Source organism: Meleagris gallopavo, chromosome 14 (assembly GCF_000146605.3).
Source record: "Meleagris gallopavo isolate NT-WF06-2002-E0010 breed Aviagen turkey brand Nicholas breeding stock chromosome 14, Turkey_5.1, whole genome shotgun sequence".
NCBI lineage: Eukaryota > Metazoa > Chordata > Aves > Galliformes > Phasianidae > Meleagris > Meleagris gallopavo.
The window spans coordinates 8,877,702-8,899,006 of NC_015024.2; the positions used below are offsets into that span (position 1 = coordinate 8,877,702).

Here is a 21,305-nt window from a genome sequence, read left to right on the forward strand (position 1 = left end):
TTGAGAACAGGGCAGCTTATGAGCCCAAGGCAGCATGGCTGCACTGCTTACTGGCTGTCTGAAATGGGGTTGTATACTGAATTTATGAGCTCTTAAGTCATCACATTTACAATTTATATTCTCCAGTCTTTCAATCTCAGCAATAAACTTGGACTAAACCTTTGCTGAGGCAGTGTGGAAATTTCAGCCTTGTTTATGAGTCCACAGGCAGGACCAGAACCAAAACTTGTCTCCTTGTCTTCATTGTGGGGTCAATTCCAGTTTCCCACTCCTAGAAACAGTTACAACACATTGGCAAATACTGTGGGGTGAATGCTAGCAATGATCCCCTATGATCTCTCCTGCCTTCTAGAGGAGGAGGATGCTTCCCTTAATGAGGTGCACCAGTTCTACGTGCACACAGCTATCTAAATATTGCAGGATTCTGGACCTTGCCATCCCCTGCAAACCAGCCTCAGAGGGGCATTTTTACTCTCTTGGAGTTGCTTTACTTCAGCAGAAGAACCATCTTCAGAAGGTTTCCTGCTGGAGTAGTGGCTTTTGACAGGAACTGGTCTCCAAAGTGGGCATCTCCTCTGCAAACCTAAAATTGAGATGAAATTGGCAAAGCTAATGGTAAAGCTACTAAGGGAGGCAGGCCCTCCCTGCTTTCACGAACCCCATGCTTTCAGAAGAGGGTGGCATCATTTCTGCAGAATGCTTCAGTGGCCTCAAATAACACACTGAACTGTCAGGCACAAACCCAAGCGATGGCGTGAGCCAGCTCTGAAATAATGAGAAGCTGATCTACAGCTTTTCCCCTCTGGTTTATTAAATGAATGCTCCACATGCCACTTCCCACTGACTGGAGACAGAGCAAAAATCCCAGGACAGTAACTCATCCTTTCTTCCCCTGAGAAGATTCAAGGCTGTAGCTATGTATGGATGTTGCAAAGTGATAAAGTTGCTGTGGCTTCACGAGTTACCACGCACCGGCTGAGCCGCGCTGCCTGACCGCGCACATGCTGCCAGCTCCCTGCGACTGGGTGGTAAAACATGTTCACTCACGATGGGGCTGGAGCAGGTACACCGGCAGCAGGCTCCAGATAAGCACGCTCTGTTGATAAGCAGCGCCTCATTAAGCCCCGGGTCTCAACCGCTTGCAGAGCAATCCTTGGCCCAGATGTTCCTCCTCTTTTCAAGTCGTAGACCTCAGTCACGGAACTGGCAATGGGACGGCGCTCTGGGAACGCGGTCAACATTGAATTAATCCTTGTATGTAGAATGAAGAGGAAGAAGGGTCCAGGTCTGTGCCAGAGAGCAGGAACAGAGAAGGATCAGCCAACTGTATTGCTGAGTACAGCCTCAGCAGAGCCATGCCTGGGTGAGGATGTTGCAGATGACACGTGGAGATGACCCAGGCAATGAAACTGGAGTGCTCTGAATTCTCCTGGGATCAGAGTCCATGGAGAGAAGTTACATCACCATTTGTGCTTTCCAAGACTGGAGCAAGGTCTTGCCCTGGGCATGATCTAACATAAAAAACATGCCAGGCCCCTTGACTCCAGTAAGCAGGACCAGACCTTCTCTTTCGCTTCATACCTCAAAAAAATTAGTATTTCTTTAGAGGTCCTGTCCCTTGCCAACACCCAGAAGCCGAGTGCCCTCTTGCCTGAACCATGGTTTGGCCTCAAGGCTCAGAAAACTGAATCTAGACACAGCTCTCCAGGACCTACTCCAGCTCTATCTTCTATCTCCCATCCCACCATAAGCATCTGCATCGAGGGGACAAATTTTCCACTTATTTTCAATCCTCATGCTGAAGGCAGGCAGGACACTCTGCCATCCAACAAGAGGTCAGACTTACATGCTCATCTGTAGTTGTCTTTGGGATCACGGCTTGGGGAGCAAGCAGAGGACAAGCACAGATGCCTTAAGGGGAAGCATCCGATGACAGCTTGAGTGGTAGGACAAAGTGTGATGCGTGTTTGTTTAGATAGCCAAAGGACTTGGAACAAATGTCTGTGGCTCATGTTTTAGATAAAAGGAACCCAGACTTGTCAATGTACCAGGGGGGATGGTGAGAAAATGCTTATCAAGAATCCCTTGGCCCCCAGACCCTTTTATAATAGAATCAACTATAATAAAAGGAATAATAACAACAGAAGAAAGTTTTCACATCTCAGAGATGCTCACTTCTTTCTGAACCGGGACATTTTTGGGATGCCAGAAGAAAGATCAGTGATAGGAGCTACAAATCTGGGGTCACCTGTGGTCCATGAACCAAAATCTTGGGGTGTTTTGCTCCTCATCTCCCACCTGACCCACCACTGCTGCTTGGCTGGGAGGTAAGAGTGGGACATGGTGGTGCCAAGGGGACAGGGACTGCCGCATCCACATCCATCTGGCATACTGAAGCAGAGACTGAAGGAAAAGGAAGGAGGGGGTGGGTAAAAGAGAAAATCCCAAAGATCCTCGGATAATAAGCACCATTAAGGTTAGTCTGTCTCATGATTGTTTCTTATTAAAAAGAGACTGTACTTTATCTGTGCAGGATATGCTGTTTGGATGAGGGAATTAGCAGAGTGACTGCCTCCATATCATCTAATTAGCAAAAATGTTGATAAGCAGATACAATCACATATGATTAGGATCCTTTTAAAAAGCCACTCCATTAATTAAATAGACAGAAAGGCCGCCTCCAGCCCTCGCGTGCCACTGATTAGAATACAAATATTTACACTAATCTCACCTCCATCAGCCATGGGACACTTTTGAGTATTTTTAGTGACATCAGATTACTATTGATTTCCATCCCCAATGTCAGACCATTTTGTTAGTATCTGAAAGTGCTGCCTTCAGTTTCGGATGCTTTAAATCATGTTAAGGGTTTATCTTAATGACGCTGCTGATAACCACTGTTCAGGTCACTCGTACTTTCTCTTCAAAGAACACAGTCTGGGCTGGTTTTTATTGTTTGTACTTGAGATTTGAGATACGAAAAACATTTCTCATTTCAAAGCCTTGGTTTCTAGGGATGGGGCTGCCAGGCTAGTTTGGGTCTAGTTTCTTGAAGTGTGCATGCCTCTCCCATTTTCCTTTCTCCCCATCTCTCCTCGACCCTTTCTTTTTTCCTTGCAAACCCTTCTGGCTCACAACAGTGGCCTCTGTTGAATGGCTGCTTAATCTCTGATGCCTGCTGCAGGCAGCAGACAAATAGGCAGTGAGTGTCCCCCGCTACAGGATGACAGGAGAAAAACACTCCCTATGTTTTAGATGGGTAGGGCACACTAAATCCAGGACAGATAATCCACTGCGCCAGCAAGTCTGTGATAGGCACTCTGCAGTGAAAGCAAGTCCTGGAGGAGATGCTTTGCAGAGACAGCCCAAGGCAGGGCCACCTCCTTCCTTCCGTGCGCAGCAGATAACAAGCCTGGGAGCTTCCAATAGGGCTCTTTCACCTGTTTTTGACATCCCATTTTCACTTCTGGGTAGCAGAGAGCAGGAACAGCAATTGCTCCTGAAGTTTCTGCCAAGCATCTACAAAGAGATCACAGTGGCAGAGGATAGGAGAATGCTGCACCTTTTGGTGGCTTGTGGGTGGGAAGCTTGGATCTCCTCTAGTCCAGCGTACAGTCGGCCACCAGACCAGCACTGCACTGCCTAATGGCAGCCTCTATCACAGGGCCAGAATACAGTGGGTACCTCCATAGTGCTGCCTCATCACTGACCAAACAGGAAACCAGCCCAATAAAGCCCTTCCTCAGAGGCCATCATTTCCAACACTTTCCTTCCCTCCTCCACCATACTGCTTTCTACAGGCTGACATGGCTTCTTCTTGACTTCATTGCTCCACATTTACAATGTGTGTTAGAGCAGCAGTGGGCTCATGTGCTGTGCATACACTCTTTGGTATGATCAGCTGTTTACTCCTTCCCAAAGTGTGGGATAATGGAAATGAGGGCAGTGATCTGCAACCCACACTGCCATTAGTAGGTGTTTATGACAGGGTTACAGACAGCTGAGTTCTCATTGTTGGCACTTCCTTGGAGACCTCCTTCATGCAATGATTCCCTGCTAAGATATTGCATTTCCCACAGGAATGACAAAACCAGGGAATAGAAACAGATGCAGGATAACCTCACACTGGATCAGGGAGTTCGGCTCCTCAGACTGAACTTGTCAGTATTGAGTTTATGCAGCATCCCTATTGTACCTAGGCCAACTATCGCAAAGAGCACATAGAAAAGAAGCTAAGATTGTTAATGAGCTTCATTCTGGACATTTATTTTGGTGCTATCATGGGAGCTAAATTCTTGTAGAGGCATTAGGTTTGGGCATAAATTTACATTATGGTCATCTAATCATTATTTTAGGTAAAAGGTCCACTTTGGGTTTAAAAATGGACACACAAGGAGGTTCTAGTAATTCACTACCTTCAGGATAGTGATAGGATATGCAACACATTTGGAGTTTTAACTTGTTACTGCCACCTTCCAACTGCTTTTCCTGAGAGTCTGAAGACCTCTGTACCATCAAATCTCTGTTTCCATGCAGGTTCTTACAGGATACAATGAAGCTGATGTTGAACTTCCTCTTAATATCGAGAAAATTTCCCTGAGTATTTCACTCCAGAGTGTGTTTTCCAAACCCCTGATCACATCTCAGGGCTCTTTCCTGTGCCTTCTCCAACTTATCAGCACTCTCCCTGAACTGTGAGTGGCTGAACTACAAACAGCTTTCCTGTAGCTGCTGCTGTAGGGTAATATGTCCTATAGAATTAACATGACCTGAGGACATTACACTTCTCTGGACTGCACATAGATCTACACTCAGTATCTAAGAATCCCACTTTTGGGCAGGCCACCCAAAAACTGATCTGACAAAGCTGTACATCAGAGATAAGATGTTACAGCTACGTTGGACAACTACATCATGTACACAACCAACATTTGAGAATATAAGGCCAATGGCAACGTAAGGCCAATGACAACCAACTCCGCCCCAGAATGTGGTTTGATCACCTGAGCAACAATTGGCTGAACCCACTCTGAGGTCACAATCTCACGATCCGGGAACAGCAGGCTTCAAAAGAAACAATCTTGTAACACAGGACTCAGCTTCCCATGTGGTCATGTAACACTGAAAGACAAAGCAGAGCAAGGGATGAACTGAGCCTATCCCTAAGCAGTGCAGTGGCAGCGGGTGACCAGGAGCCTCTGGGTGCTGGACATCTCCAGGCTTCATATCTGTGGTGAGAGAGAAGTGCCAGGCTACTTCCAAGCAGTCTCAGCTCTCTCCTGAGATGGTGGATTATTACAAAGTCCTTGAACTGCAAAAAAGTGCCTCCCAGGATGATATCAGGAAATCCTACCACAGACTGGCACTAAAATGGCATCCTGATAAGAATCTCACCAACAAGGAGGAAGCCGAAAATAAATTCAAAGCTGTCACTGAGGCATACAAAATTTTGTCTGACCCTCAGAAACGATCACTCTACGACAGATCTGTCAAGGAGAGCCAATCCCATATAGGAAGAAGTGCCACGGGGGACCATAACAACTTCTTTGATATCGCTTACATATTCCAAGACCCCGAAAATATCTTTAGGGAAGTCTTTGGAGGGATGGATCTCTTCAACAACATCAGAAACAGTGGAAGAGGAAGCAGCTCCAGTTTGTTTTCTGGATTGATGCAGTCCTTTATGCCATTTACTTCATTCGGTCACAATGGGCAGACCATCTTCTCCTTCGTTGAGGAAACAGCTGGGCCGTGCAGTTTCAGATCAGTCTTAACCTCTACTGAAGTGATCAATGGCAAGAGGATCACCACTCGGAAGATCATTGAAAATGGGCAGGAGAAGATAGAAATTGAAGAAGACGGCCGGTTGAGGTCTGTGTCAATAAATGGAAAAGACCACCTGAAGCTCTAACGTCCCCCAGCACACACATCAGATGCAAGCTGTGGGACGTGCTCTCATTGCTCAACGAATGGAATCTACTGTGAGCAGCGTTAATAAAAGCTGAGTTCGTGGCACAACTGATGCCAGCTTCTTAACAGCCTGGAACAAATTATTGACAGGTAGAGATAAGGAGTTATGCCAAATTAAGGAGGGGAACTATACTGATTCTGTGTAAGGTGATACATAGCGTTTGTTCTGGAAATACATAGTAAATATACAGTAAATACACACAAGAACTACCTTGTTTGTCAGAGACCAAGTTAGTTAGTACAGCAAAAAGGTGGTTGATGAACAGCTATGGGGGCTCTATGACAAGCTGGAGGCTCTCTTCCCACTCCCTGAGATTGACCCTTTTTAAATGTCCAAGCCTGCTAGCCAGAAGAATAAAGGCTCTTGTCTGACTGTCATACACAGTCCTGGGGTTGAGTGAAGGGTGTCCTGCCTTTAGGCGCTGGAATACAAGATATATTCATTGAAACATTTTTTGTACACTCACAAGAAAGTAGGGGAGGTCCAGGGACAATGAAGAACCCTCTCCCCCCTCCTTATCTAGTGAGGATGTATTGAGCTGTAGCCCAATATGTAGTAAGGAGAGGGACTGCCATAGGAAAAAACAAAGGGAGATTTTGGTGAGGAAAAGAAGGAAGAAAAAGCTGTTTCATAAAAGAAAATAGGGTATTCCTTTAAAATGCCCTGAAAACTGTATCTGGAGATCCCTGCGTAGTTTGGGGGCTGAAAACAAGCAGGCAGAAGGTGAATTTGGGTCTTGAACTGGAACAATCTACAGTTCCTTTCTGCTTGGAGTTGTTCAGACAAAGCCAGTTAAATTCAAACCATGAGCAAACAGAATCCAGGGGGCTGAATTTAGCTCCCTCTTTGTGCAAAGCTGAACATGGGGAGCTTGATGGTGCTTTACCATCCTCATTGTCTTGCTCACAGCTGCTAGAGCCAGCTCACAATGCATTTCTTGCACAGCCTGGCAGCATGCTGCTTTCGTCCTCCACTGAGCTGAGGAACGCACTCCCCATGTTTCTGCCCTCCCCTTGTGCTGACATGAACCACAGAGCCTTGTTTCTTGCTTGGCCAGATCACCTTAGGCATTTAAAATCTCACACACTTTATTTTCAGTCCTACACTACATCCCCTTGAGTTTCCCAGCTTGCCCTGCCCACTGATGTCTCCCTGGAGGGTGGAACTGGTTTTCAGGGACATTTTCACTCTAATCCAGATTGCAATTGCTGCCTGCATTTGGGCAGGTCTTTGCATCTGTTTCCTCTGCAGTGAAATGGGAATAACAGGCTCCTGTGCTTTGGAGGAGACTGCAAAGCAGTGATATACATAAAGGTCTCCCAGCACTAAGTTAAATTAGCCAGAAAACTGCAGCCACTTAACAGAAACCTTTTACTTCTGAAAGGAAAAACACAGCACAAATTGCTATCCTTTGCAAACTGATGCCAGGCCCAGCTTGGAAAAGAAACAGAACAAAACTGAATTTGCTGTGTTAAGGCCTTTTAAGTTCCTGTGAGAGTCCCTGTCCCATAAGAAAAGGACAAAGCACTGAGAGGCAAGTGGATGCCTAAGGACTTTCTGGGTTTGTAGAAGGAAGCCAGCAGTGATGGCAGTAGGGACAGCCAGTGGTACAATCCCCATCTGCTGTTCCTCCATGGTTTGGGAGCCAGAAGGAGCCCTGCAGGCACTGGAGCCCTGGGGATTGCAAAGAATTTGTCAGTTTTACAAATTGGCAAAGGTTATTATTTTGGGCAGAGCAAACACAATTACGTATTTCTACCAATATTCTCTGTGCTCACTACGTGAGATGGCCATTTGAATTTACCTTATGTTACTTTGGAGGAAGTTCAAGGGTTTATTAAAAAAAAAACACATTTTGGATCAGAAACTGAAATGGTCTTTGATCAAAATAGCATATTTTTAAATCTGGACCAGAGTTGAATTCCCAGCACCTAACATTTTCAGCTTGCTGGGCTAAAACTTTGCTTCAGTCTTGTCCCCAGTCTGATATTTTTGTGCATTTCCATCAAGATGTTTTGATCTGTGATCAATCAATACCTATCCTAGACCCAGTCTGCTTGGGATGTTTGTATCGCTACTTAAGACAGCATCCAAGAGAGAGCCCTTCTTTTTCTCATCCCGCACTCAGAACATTTCTATCACCTCTTGCAGCAGCAGAGAGCTCCTGTAGCAGCTCTGGCAAACTTGCTCTTTGGATTATGGGAACATGGATTGGGAAAAGACCCACTTTGCTCACCCAATAAATGCTGGGTCCAGGAGGAATGCAGATCTTCTTCCACAACTCCTTGTGCACTGCAGGCCACAAAAGCAGCTCTCAGCACTTCCTGCAAGTAAAAGAGTGGAGATTAAAAAAAAATGATAAAAGAAAGGAAAAACAAAGAGAGACAGCCATAAATGGTAGGTGGTAAGAAAGCAGGTCGGTCTGCACTTGCAATGGCCCACATTGCTGCAGTAGTGAGAAATCTGCCAGGTGTGCCCAAATCACCCATGGAAATGGGTTGTGCCTGTGTTCCCAAAATAAATCTCAGCCAGTGTTGCCAATATGGCCTTGAAATAAACGATTTGCTTGTGCAAGGGACAGGCTCTCCCAGAACTGCATTGTCCCTGTAAAAAGCCATGTTTTGGGACTCTCCCTGGTGAGCTTGCACACACAGCTGGTCCACAAGGAGGACCACAAGCTGTGACAGCAGAGCTCAGCTGGTAATGGGCTGGTTGAGAACGAGCTCTACTCGAACGCAGCGTATGGGGGCAGTTTGCAGTCTCCTGCAGTAGGGCTGGAGCAATGGGAAGAGCACATAGCAGAGGCAGCTCAAGCCCGGCCAGCAGCCGGCTCGGAGAGGCTGAGTCATTATTTTATTAGCAGGCCCCACAACTACTTTAATGTGGGCTTAGACTGCAAAAACAAAAACATACATAAAAGCATTTGGAATTACTTCATAAAATACTAAATCACAATATTAACCAACTGACCTTTGCTCTATGCAGACCTGCTAATTTTAGCAATTACAGCCAACAACTTGAACATATCAAGTGGGCAACTGTTTAACAATAATGACATCTGCTTGGAAAATCCAATTATGTCTAAACATCTTTAAATCCCCACTAGGGGATACCTGCTTTCTTTTTGCAACTGTTAGTCTCTGCCTAATAGGATTTTAAACTCACAGCCTGCTGCACACTGCGGTGGCGGTGGCCCCTCTCCCTGGAGTGGCAACAACAGGACTGCGATCACATTAAACGGGGAGTGAGTCTCTCTCCTCAGACAGTGATGGAAGTGGTTGGGTTTTCCGACAGCCTAATCTGATGGACGGGTGCATTAGCTGGATCCCTTCACTCTCATATGCCCCCAGCTCTGAGCTGGGCTCTGCAGCCGTCAGAGCCTTTTGTGGGGTCACCAAATGAGTTTTTCTTCTGCAAGGTTTTGTCTCCTGGGCTGACTTCTGCTTCTCTCCTCTCCTTGTCTCTTTTCTCCCTTCTTCCCTCCTCTTATTCCCAGCTACTTAAATCCCCTTGCTGCTGTTTCTTGCTTTTCTTCTCCATAACAGGAACCCCTAAAGACAACTCCTATGCAGAGGCTTTTGCAGCCATATTTTTGGTTCTTGCCAAGAAGAGTGACGTTAGACAAAACAGGGACCAGTAGAGAAGAGTGAGTATGAGACCACCCAACTCTCCAACAAAGCACCCCAATGCAGAGCAGCATCCTCCACCACAAAGCCAAAGGTCCATATTCAGCCTCCAGTTATATTCTGCGGCCCCCTGATCTGGCAGCAGCTCTGTGGCCCCACTCCTGATCACTCAGCACCCCAGGGCTACAAAGCTATTGTCAGATATTTGAATCAAGATACAAGAACCGAATATTTCCGTCCCTTCTCCTCCCTCCCTGGCCAGCCTGGCTCTCTTCTGATGGAGCGTGCAACAAAATCACAATCACATGTTTGCAGCAGTAGGAGGCCATTGGCATGGAAGCGGCTGTGATGTCACTACAAACATTTCCACCCTATCCTATTTCTCCAGAACAGTCTCCGTTTTTATGACCCCATCCTGAGATCTGCAGGAAATCAAATTGTCCTGATGCTATTTTGAGCACTGGTGTCATGGCATCAATATATAATGATGCGGTGTCAAGCTGGAGAGGCTCGAGCGCACTGCGGTGGTGTCACAGCCGGTTTGTTTTGTGCAGCTCCACGAGCCTGGATTGCAGCCTTGCAGATGCCAGGCTCGTGCTGGGACCGCTGGGGACACGCACGCCATGCTGATGGGATGGGCTCTGTGGGCAGGATGTAGAGCAGCGCTGACTCTCAGCCCTCTTGCAACTATTGGGGATCAGCAACTCAGGCACAGCAGTGCCGTGGGGCAGAGTGGTTCCTACAGGTGCCAACCAGGGAGGAAGAGTGTGGTTGCAAAGTACCTGTGCAGGGCAATGGGGGATGGACAAGGGAAAGGGATTTGAGGGCTGACATTCACTAGCAAGGTAAGCCCGGGGCAAGAAGTCCAGCCATTTGGGTGGCGGCTGTCTGACCAATGCAAGAAGCAATGCCCAGCTTCCACAAACTTTCATCTAATGTAGGATTAACTTCTAAACAAAATGGAACTTAGGTTGAGCATCCCCTGAGATTTAGTAAGAGGTTTAGATCTCACTCTGCTCGTGAAACACTTCTCCCATGCTCTCCGCCAACATGTGAGCCCCTTCAGGCTGGAGCTCTCCCCTGTGCCTGCATCTCACAGGGAAGGATCTGGCCCTGAGATATCTCCTGGCAATTAAGGTGCAGCAGCATCTCTACCTGACTTATCTCCTACACCCAAATCTTATCTGCTCCCCAGAGAACATCAGATGTAATTCAAGGCATACACAAAATGTTCCTGAATTGAGCTCTCCAGCAGAAGCAACATCTGCAGCAAAATTTTATCTGTTGGCCACCAGGCTTATCCTGGAAGAACTTAAGACAGCCTGCAGAGTCCCCTGAAGCACAGCAGGAAAAGGCACTGGTTGGACTGAAAAAGCAGTGGGAGGGATGTGGTGGTGGCCCAGAGCTCCTAGCAAGCAGGAGAGCATGGAGTACTTATCAGGAAGAAGTGGGAAGACCTCAATTATTTCTCTTAACAGGATAGTCCCATATATGCAGAGATTCTGCAGATCAGAAGGGCACAGATTTGAATCCTACATTAAGATCAGATTTCTTCCAGAAGATGCATCTTTTGCTCATGTGTGGCTGCTCTCCACAGTACCAGAAAATGTGCATGCTGTAAACCCCAGAAGAAAAAGCACTTTGTTTCTGATGAAATTCCTCCAAGACTGGACGTGGCCCTTTATTTACCTTTAGTCATTACTACTAAACTCCCTTCCTCCACAAGAGCCAGCATTGAGACCAGACAACTGCTTTCTAAACTCCTGCGTGGGTAATTGGAGATAGCAGCCCGGCGACTCACAGCCCGAGACACCGCGTCAGTTCCCATGAAATGGCTGGGCCATTAGTCATCTCCTCTTTGCAGCTTTCATTTTCAAGCCCTCCTTTATCTTTGGCTATGATTAGCACTCAATTGCGTTCACCTTTGGTCACCCTCCAGAAGGCACTAAGCAAAAGAGCTCACGGGTCTTGAATACCACCCACTTCTGAAGCGTTCAAGAAAGTTCCTTACTGTTTGACTCTGGTATCTGCTTTCCCATCTTCCATGGAGCTATGCCCTATAACTTTCTCTTCGTGGCTGGCAACAGCTTTGCACCCTTCCCTCCCCAGGCTCAGACCTCCCTGGTGCCATTTCAGACAGCTCCTCACTTTCCCATGCCCTTGATCACTCAACATCTTGGCTCACCGATGCCATCCGCCCTCTCCAGCTGCTCCACTTCCCTGTGTTATCCTGAATTCCCCTCGCCTCCCTCCTCCACTGCCCTCCAGGAGCTGCTTGCTAATGCTTTTCTCCCCACTTAGGATGCCGCACCCCATTAATAAATAGTTGCTCCAGTGGCTCTCCAGCTGAGAACCCGGCTTGTCCCCACCACCCATGACAAGAGGAAAATTCTCAACAGTGTTTAAACAGCCACAGGATTAGGCCCAGCAGCTCTGGTGACATCAGTGTTACAGAGACAAACACACCACTGTGGTCAGAGTGAGGAGCCCATGTGGGGTGATAACATTAAAAAAAATAAAATCTTCTATATTTTTTAAGTTTTATTATTCCCTCTCTTGTGGTTCCTTCTGCTCCCGGAATGAACAGGGGGTTTTATTGCTGGGGTTAAAAAACACGAATTTGCATTACATCCTGGCTCCCGCTGTAATACTTCAGTCTTGTTTCTCTCTCGTCCCCTCTCCAGAACAACTGATGCTATCACAGCCTGATTTAATTTCAAAGACGGATTGTGATTTGGCAGTCGGGGGAAAAAAAAAAAGCCAAGCTAATCAAAAGTCACCATCTGCTGCGTTGCCATGGGGATATTCCTCCCCAATAAATGTGCTCTTTGCCAAAATCACAGATAACAGCACTATAAAGGGTGGGAGGTGGAGGGGGGGAATCAAAGAAAGAAGTTCCGACACTAGGGGGGAAAAACGAAAGAGAGAGAAAGGAGGGAAAAACAAGAGACAGAAGAAGTCAGAGAGAAAGGAGGATGGACTACTGAGAGAAAACAATGAATGGACCAACTAGGGAGAAGGAAGAGGAAAGTAGGGACTCACCAGCATCAGGGTGACAAAGTGGTGGAGGGAGACAGACAAGTGGAAATGGGGAAGGAGAAGAAACACCTCGAGACAGTGTGCTGTGTAAGATGCCCACGCTGGGCACTGGGCAAGGCTGCTACCCAGAGAGAAATGGGGTCACCTAACCTGGAATGAGTAAAAGCTGTCAGATTTCAGGTCGCAATGTGCTAGCTGCCCCCTGACCCTGTTTAGAGCCTGCATGTGTGTGTTGAATGCCCCTATTAACCCCCAGCAGCTAAAGGAGATACGGGAGACGTCCTGCTCTCCTCCCCAGCCTGAGCGGGAGCTAAGCAAAGGGGTCACTTAGCACCCAGCAAGGAGGATGGGATGAATTATTCACTACAGAGGCATCACCAGTCTTTTTCTTCTCCCCTACTAGAGAATAAACCCAGAACAGATCACAGGTTATGTGAATTCTTTGCTCAAACAAAAAAAAAAAAAAAAAAAGCAAATGGAATGACTTCTGCATGAACTTGTTTTGCAATTCAGCTCCAGAGCTGATAAGAAACGGTTGCTGTGTGTTAACTGTAGGAGCACAACACCACGCTGCCCATCTCCAACAGGAAAAATTTATGATCGGCTCTTCCCTCTGCTCCCACCTCCTCCTCACTTTAAGAGGTGGTGTAAAAATCACAAGCCTTAAAAAACTGCATTGGATGTTTGTGTAAGTACTTCAGAGCACTGGGGTCACACGTGCATCCTTCTCTGCAAAACTGTGTAAATGTTTTCTTTTGAAGGAAAGCTAAAGAACCTGCCATTGCATGATTCCAGGAACAGGGGTTTAAGAGTGTACACTATGGAATCATCGAATCATCAAGGTTGGAAACGACCACTAAGATCATCCATTAACCCAACCCCACTGTGCCCATTAAACCATGTCACTCAAAGCACACGTCCTACATGAGCATCAATGCTTGTGGAACCTACGTGCATGGAAAGAGCTAGGGAGTTAGGGTGAGTTCATTTAAAAAATAGAATGGGAGCTGTTGAGTACTATTTTTCAGAGTAGTTTTATTGAAGACTAAAGTCATTGGGTCTTCTGAGCTCAGGTGGCCTCACCTGTGTGAACAGAGACACCAGCATTATCACTGCACTAGACCCAGTCTTCCCTAATGCCTCTGTTTCCAGGAGCCCTTAAATACTTCTCTCAAAGTAGGCAACATCTGGGCAAGCAGAGATGACAAACAGTAACAGGGTTTCCCCAGACTCTGTGCCTTCCCTCCATTGGTGTGGTGGTACTCACCTAGGGTGGTGCTAAGAGATCCAAAACCTCTTTGTCCTTGCATTCTCCATGGGTGCAGGATCATGCCCCTGAGGTTGTTCTCCACATGGGATGGCTCTATTGCTTGGGACAAGGATAAGTCCAGACACGTCACTCTCCCCAGCAGGTCCCCTGTGCAGGAACAATAGAAGAAATTAAATGAAAGAACTTTAAAGACAGAACAGATACTAGTTTGAGAACTGGAGAATTTGGATTAAAACAAGCATACACATCCCAAGTGAAATAAAAGGGAAAAACTCAAGTAATGCAAATGGGAGAAGGAAGAAAGCCCTGAAGAACAGTGAGAGACAGGCAGGAAATGGAGCAAAACTTCTGAACGGCATAAGCATCAGTTGCACAAACACCCCGATGTAGCCCACAGTAAATAGGATGGGGGAACCGAATGGCAGATTGATGGAGCTAAGAAAGCCTCTGGGAGGAATATTCCTTTGAACGCAACCTGGGAGATGAAAAGCCGGAACCCAGCTCCACTGCACGAGGGCTTGGTCACAGATCAGCTCCTTGGAGTGACAGGAGCAATGGGGATAAGGACACCAGCACAGCAAAGGGCTACACCAAGCAGAACAGCAAGAATGGAGCCTCATCCCCACTTCTCTCTTTGCAGGAGGGAGGGTGTCTTCAGCAAGAGGAGTGACAAAAATGAGGAAGCAATGGAGATTTGTTTAAAATTAGCGAATTTTGTTAAACAAAATATTTTCCTATTCAGTCAGCCTCTCACTACTTTTCCTCACCCCCACCCCGCCCCTAAATTAAACAGCAAATTATACTTATCAAAGAAGAGAAGGTAAAGAGAAATCTGAAAGGCTGTGAGAAACCTTTAATTATTAGTATAGTGGCATGAAAAGCTGTTGAGCCCCTTAGAAACGTACATGGCCAATTATCAAAAAATATAAGAGATGCAGAAAGAAAGGTTTGTCTAATAAGTATGAATCGCAGGGCCATTTAGAACATCAGTGTTAAAGCATTAGAGTTAAATGGAAAAGTAAAAAGGGGCTGATGGTTTTAACTATTTCACAGGAGGACAAGAGGTTGATACTGATAAGACAAGCAGTATAGTGAAGTTAATTATCTGTGGCCCTTGGTGCACAAAGCTTTTTGAGCTGGTGATTAATAGAGATAAACCATTCAAACTCCACATTTCTAAGGTGAATGAAGATGGCAGAGGAACCGCACAGCCCCAGCATACTAACTAACCTGCAGCAGTGGAGGGTGCTGGTGGCTTCATTGCACTCCATCAGCTCCTATCCACCAGCAGCGAGGATGGCTGGGAGACATGGAGAAGGGGTGACCCAACATCAGCAGTACCTCTGGGTCTTCGCACTATTGGAGATGTTGGGGGCAGCTCCCCCTTAATTAGTAAAAAAAAATATATAATGTTCTAGTGTGAGTTCTCAGAGTAAAGTAATCTGGGGGAGGCAACATCTGCAAGTATTTTATACCACGTTGATCAGTGCCTATGTGAACTCTTTCCTGCACTGCATTAACCTCAGGCCTCCTTGCTGCTAGGTATGTGCAGAGGATCTCACCTTTATCTTCTCATCCCATGCTCAACTCAGGTAGAGGCATAGCACATCCCTGGATCAGGGCTAATGGTTTGGGACATGGTTTAGTGGGCAATATTGGTGGAAGATGGACAGTTGGATTGGATGATCTTAGAGGTCTTTTCCAACTTTAATGATTCTATGACTCCAGAGCTCACTGTGATAGATGGGTGGTGAAGGGTTAAAAGTGCTCAAAGAAAGTCCATGTCCTAGACATGAATTTTGTTTTATAATCACAGAGTACCTGCACAGATAATGGGAATAAATTAAGCGGTCTGGTGCCTCTGTGGGAGCTGGGAAACAAAGATGTGAATGCAGAAGGATTGACTCAGCCCTTCATCTTTCTGAGACAGATTAATCGGGCACCATGAGGTTTATCATGCTCAAGTTGGACAGATAAGACCTGAAAAATGGAAGGCTTGGATGAACAATCAAGAGGGAAAGATCCTGATCTTACAAGATCTCCAGACCGAAGCTATGTAGAGGTGCTGCCATGAGTTCTAACCTCTACTCCAGAATTTGGATCAGAAGTTTCTTCAAAACTTCTGGAACTGAAGAATTCCCTGACAATATCTGATTCTTCCTGCTGCTCCTGCTGGATGTTGCGAGTGCTGGGTGTCCTCTTCCAATGTTTCTGTCTAGAGCCCAACTACAACAATGAATTTCAGAGACAGCAATGAAAATTAAAGAAATAAAAAAAATGAACTCAAATTCTGAGCTTCACAAATGATTTGGAGCTTAGGTTTGCAGTTCAACTTGAATTTTAGGATGACTTTGGGGTTGGCTGTTACTTACTCCAAAACGGTTCCCTTGTCCTTGATAAGTTTGGAAAGGCATCTCAACTTCAGCATCTGCAAACAAAAGAATCTTATATTTTTGGCCAAACTAAATTGAATAAATTTTGTGTTTGTTAATTGCATCCAGGCCAACCTAGTATGGGGCCAAGTTTCAGCCCAGTGGGATTTGCACATGGCCTGGATACAAGCTATTGTAAATGGGGATCCCTGAAGGAAAAGCTGACAGATGGTGATTCTAAAAATGTTTGTCAGAGCCAGCCTTTGTGACACATAAAACCCATAGCCAAGGGGGTCCCTGAGTTTGGAGATAGTTCTGAACTATATGTAAGGCCAGGGACGTTTGTTGGTACTGGTGGAATTTACTGGACTGCTCTCATGGCCAAACCCATTTCTGTTAAATCTATACTCTCTAAGATCCACTCATTTGGATGAAACCAAAACTGGATCCATGCTGCACCTGGTTTTCCAAATGCATATTCCAAAACCACTCTGATTTCCATGTTATAGAGTGGGGCCAAAGATGAACACAGTTTATCCAAGCTACATGGAAATGCTCCTCAACCATTCCTACAAGTAGTGTTCCAATTTTGTGCTTCAGTATTCTAGTGATGGGATCAACAACAAGACGCATTGGCCCACCTCCTTATTAGTACCATTTTCTTCTAACTGAATGGTTGCATTTGAAGTCTGGACTGGGAAAGGTCTCATGATACAGCACTAGTGCTTCCTTCCCAGCCAAGAAAAGAGCAGCTTTCTAAAAAAAAATGTATTTCTGCATCACATTCCTCATCTCTAACTCTAACCAAACTGCTAGACAAGCCCAGACATCCTGTTAGCCCCACCAACAACCAGACTAATCATTTGGATCAAATTATTTATTTAATGAATTTTGTTTTCACCCTGCAAACAGCTTGTAAGGACTTTGCAATGGCTTTGGATATCTTTTTTTTTTTTAATTTTCTGCAACTAATTTTTGTTATTGGCATCACTCATTGCAGCATCTGTCATCGGAAAAACAGAAATTACATCTTTCATCTAGCTTTAAGTGAACGTACCTGTCAGATGACTGTGTATACCTTGTTAGTCGATCAAAATTTTAGAGAAAGACACTAAAGAGAGCTCGAAACTGACCCCCACTCCAACCATTTTCTACCATTAGTTGCATGTATCTGTTGCCAGCCATATTCCCATATATACTCATCTGTATGTGTGCCAGGAAATTCATGGAAAGTCAATACAAACAGGAAACAGGCAGAGCAAATACATTTACCATAAGTTCATGTCAGATGATTATTCCATGAAAACGCATGTTCCCTCTCTTACATCCCCAAACTGTAAAATAGAAAATACAAGAAACAAGAACTTACCTGAAAGATACCCCCTACAGCAGTAAAAAAGCAAGGTTCACAAAATATTTCAGACAGTAAGATAAACTTTTTAAGGGAAAAAAAAAATAAATACGAGAAATGGAACATTCAAATCCTTAAGCTCAAAGTCACATTAAACAAGAAAACAAATCTTTCTGTTAAATTTCTGATTTTGACATAAGGCTTTGTGTAATCCTTTGGTTCCTGTCATATCGTAAGACCTTGCAAAAAAACATATTTCCCAAAAATTAATTAGAATTCATCATGGGAGGGGAGATTTTCTTTCTCCAAGAAAAATAAAAAGATTTTCTAGAAGCTTAAGTTTTATTTAAACTTTTTTTCTGCTCAAGACATCTACTTCTGAGTCTTTTACAAGGAATGCTAGATGTGTGCAGCCCTGCGGCAATGCTCACTGCTGAATTTGTGCCATGTGTGTTTGTGCAGGATCCGACCCTGCAGAAGAGGAGGACACCCCCAAGTTCAAGGAGATGCATTTAGACCAAAGCATTTTATTTGAAGCAAGGATTAGTAAACACCATGATTTTGGCAGATTGGCAATGAAAATACTTGTAAAGGTAATGGGAAAGAGCTGGATGGAGCATCCAGCAGAGCCATTCTGCCCCAAATACCAAAGAGATTTTTATCAAGGATAACACAAGCCCTCCAAAAAAATCCAGTGTTGCAAGTTTGTTCCTATCTAGCTGACTGCCCGGTTATGCCCTGCGGGAAGGACACAGCTCCTGAGCAAACTCTTGCCTCACCTATCATTTTTTGGTGGGCTTGACTTGATCACCCTATTGCAAAGGTCATTTATTAGCTCTTCTCCTTGCCCCAAGTACTTGCTCTGTTATGGCTGATGGCACTCCCCGGGCAGCCATGAAAAACATCCCAATCACCTTATGCCCCATTATGGGAAGGTCTTGCACTTCCACTGCCATATCTGGAGAGGAAATGATGTAACACAGTGGTGGCGTTTCCATGAAGATAAAGCATTACTCAAAGTATACTAAAGCTGCTTCATGTTTCTGCTGTTTATCACCCCTGCTAGCCATTCGTTAGGAATTTATGCACGGTCTTTAGTCACTGTTGACTCACCTTCTCTCAGCTGCCTTTAATCACTCTTGCTACAGCACAAGAAAGGTGAAGCTCTACTTGCGATGAGAGCAAAATTGGTTAGGAGAGCAAACTGGTTAGAAAAATTCTGCTGTGCCACTGGGTGCATCCTCCTTAGCCGGACTGTAGACACAACAGGACAGCCTTCATCTCCCTCTGCCACCTCTATTTTCTAATGACTTGTTATTGTAGTACAACAGGACAGCATTATGCAACAGGGGCTTTCCTGTTTTTCAAAACAGGACAGTCCATGTCCCGAAGTACTGAAGCAGCCTAGAGAAACCCTCCTTAGGTGTGCTCCTACTGCCATAAAACCCGATGATTCCAAGGAGTGACTCGCACACCCGAAGGGCAGGATCCAAGCACCCTGCCTCACATTAGGCTCTGTGCCTGTCCAGCACCTTCCAGGATGAAAGGCTTTCGGAGAACAATTCGTAGATGTTTTTAGAAGGGCCAGAATTATGGAATGTTGTAAATTAGCAAGCAAATAAAAGACACACAAAAGGCCCACTCTGCCACAAAGCCTTTGCAATGGATTTTTTTTTTCTGAGTTGTATTTTAGTGCAACTACTGATGATAACTCATTATAAAGCCCTAATAAATTTACTGAATGGCATTTTTTTTTTTTAACATAGAAATCATGTAGCCATATGCTTAAATCCACTTCTCACATAAGTACATTTAGGCACGTACATGGCATTTCCAGACTGCAGGTCTGAATTCAGACATGACAAAATACGAATGTGCATGTAACTGCAGAAAAGGATAAGCAGCTGGTAGGAAGAGGGAAGGTGGACATCAAACAGATTATACAGTTACTTTATGAAAACGGAGAGAGAGCCCGATGAATTTTTACATACGAAGGAAAAGAAAGTCATAGCTCACTGGGATATTTTACTAAAAAGAATAAAGTTCTCCCATTTCTAAACATATTTTTTCCCCCTCTTGATGGAGGTGAGCATGACTGTTACTCTGGGCAGGTTATAAAACACACAGATTGGAAAGATGTGGATCACAGCATGAATGGTTTTCAAGTTAATGGCGGGTTTCAGGTTATAATAGAGATTCACTTAGCTGCTATTTGGAAAAGAGTTGATGGGATCACTTGAAACTGTAACGACGAACGTTTGATTATTTCTGAAGTACCTAAAGACAAATTATTTTTTTCTTCAGGTCTCCATTTTCTGTGATGACATTAGAATGATCAAATTTCTCGTACTTCACTGTCACTAAAAACCAAAGCATCTTCTCAGCCTGTAATAAAGCTAATTTGCTTCTTGATACAACACCATGAGCTTGCATCGAATCACACAAAATGGATGAATTGATCATATCTGCACGGCACTCCTAACTATTCCCTCTCTCACATGTTCTCACAAACACTGTTTTACCTACATATATGCAAAGAACATATGCTTGCGTACCCAAACCAGGTAGGTGGCTGGTTGAATTCTAACAGGTCCTGCTTGCAAAGTTTTTTCCATAAGATCAGACAATGCATTTCAAAATAAGAGACAAAAGTAGAGACAAAGGAGAGAGAGAAAAACCAGCGCTGCTGAATGTATATGGAGCCTGGACTACCTCATTTCTGTGTGTTGAAACTAATTTGTTGCATTATGTTTCTATCTCTTGCATGTCCACATTGCCACAAGGTCTTATTTTTACAAAACAGACCCATCATTCTTTCCCACAGGATGAAAACATGGTTAAATAGTTGCTGTAAAAAAACCATTATGTGATGTGCTAGCCAAATGATACACTAATACTCCGACGTAAGTGCTTTTTTGGCAACTACTCAAAGGAGAAAAATCACATCGTTTTCAACCCCAGTGATGATAAGATTACACAAAAGAAAGCAAAATATACAAAACGGGTTGATGATAAATATTGTACAATAAATGGAGAAGAAGCCGGTTTTCTTGCTGTCACACCCCTTGCAGTTTTCTGTAATTTTTCCATCACTTGAGGCAGCCACGCCAATTATTTCCATCGTATTGGGTGTCCCCTGAAAGAAAAAAAAACTGACAAAAATAAGGATTTGAAAGATTCCTTTTCAGGAACTTCCTTCACCAACTATTTCCTCCTTTTCAAATGGGGCTTTCAGAAAGGAAGTGGTGGCCAGCAGTAACATTCCCCACGGGAGGGACCCATCTTCCCTTCACATGTGGAGAAGCAAGAATATCCTATTATGAGGCAAAGCAGGAAAAGAAATCATCCTTTCATTGGCGGTGTATTCCGACCGGATAGGTGTCTGGTGCTGTGTCCAAGATGGTACCTTCTGAAGAGTCATTTCCAATTGGCTTCAAGCCCCACATTGCAGACAGACAATGTAGGGCCCATTGGCTTATCCTCCATCCAACTTCTTTCAGCTGGAAACAAATCAAGTCATTAACAGAAAAAAAAATAGCAACCCTTAATCTTCATCCAGATCCTCCTTCACCGCAGTGGAAAGATTTTCTTACATCCTCAGCGAGGCGCTCAAATATTTCTCCTGTTGCTAGCAGGCGCAGGGTTGGTGGAAATATTTCTTGCAGCCTTTCACCTT

General features: G+C 44.8%; 1 protein-coding gene and 1 long non-coding RNA gene across 3 annotated transcripts; one reads left to right on the forward strand and one right to left on the reverse strand.

Moving 5' to 3' along the window:
• Positions 1–4,637: 4,637 nt before the first annotated feature.
• Positions 4,638–6,036, forward strand: DNAJB8 (DnaJ heat shock protein family (Hsp40) member B8). Its single transcript, XM_019620112.2, has one exon. It carries the CDS (start codon positions 5,285–5,287, stop codon positions 5,909–5,911), a length of 627 nt encoding a protein of 208 aa, XP_019475657.1. The 5' UTR covers positions 4,638–5,284; the 3' UTR covers positions 5,912–6,036.
• Positions 6,037–8,194: 2,158 nt separating this feature from the next.
• Positions 8,195–16,668, reverse strand: LOC116217169. Of its 2 annotated transcripts, none has more exons than XR_004161303.1 (3): positions 16,279–16,668; positions 13,904–14,053; positions 8,195–8,295 (listed from the first exon to the last, which is right to left on the reverse strand). It is a non-coding gene; the product is annotated as an uncharacterized LOC116217169 (long non-coding RNA). The 2 variants fall into 2 exon arrangements; XR_004161304.1 differs by lacking the exon at positions 16,279–16,668 and adding an exon at positions 15,137–15,572.
• Between the last annotated feature and the right edge of the window lie 4,637 nt (positions 16,669–21,305).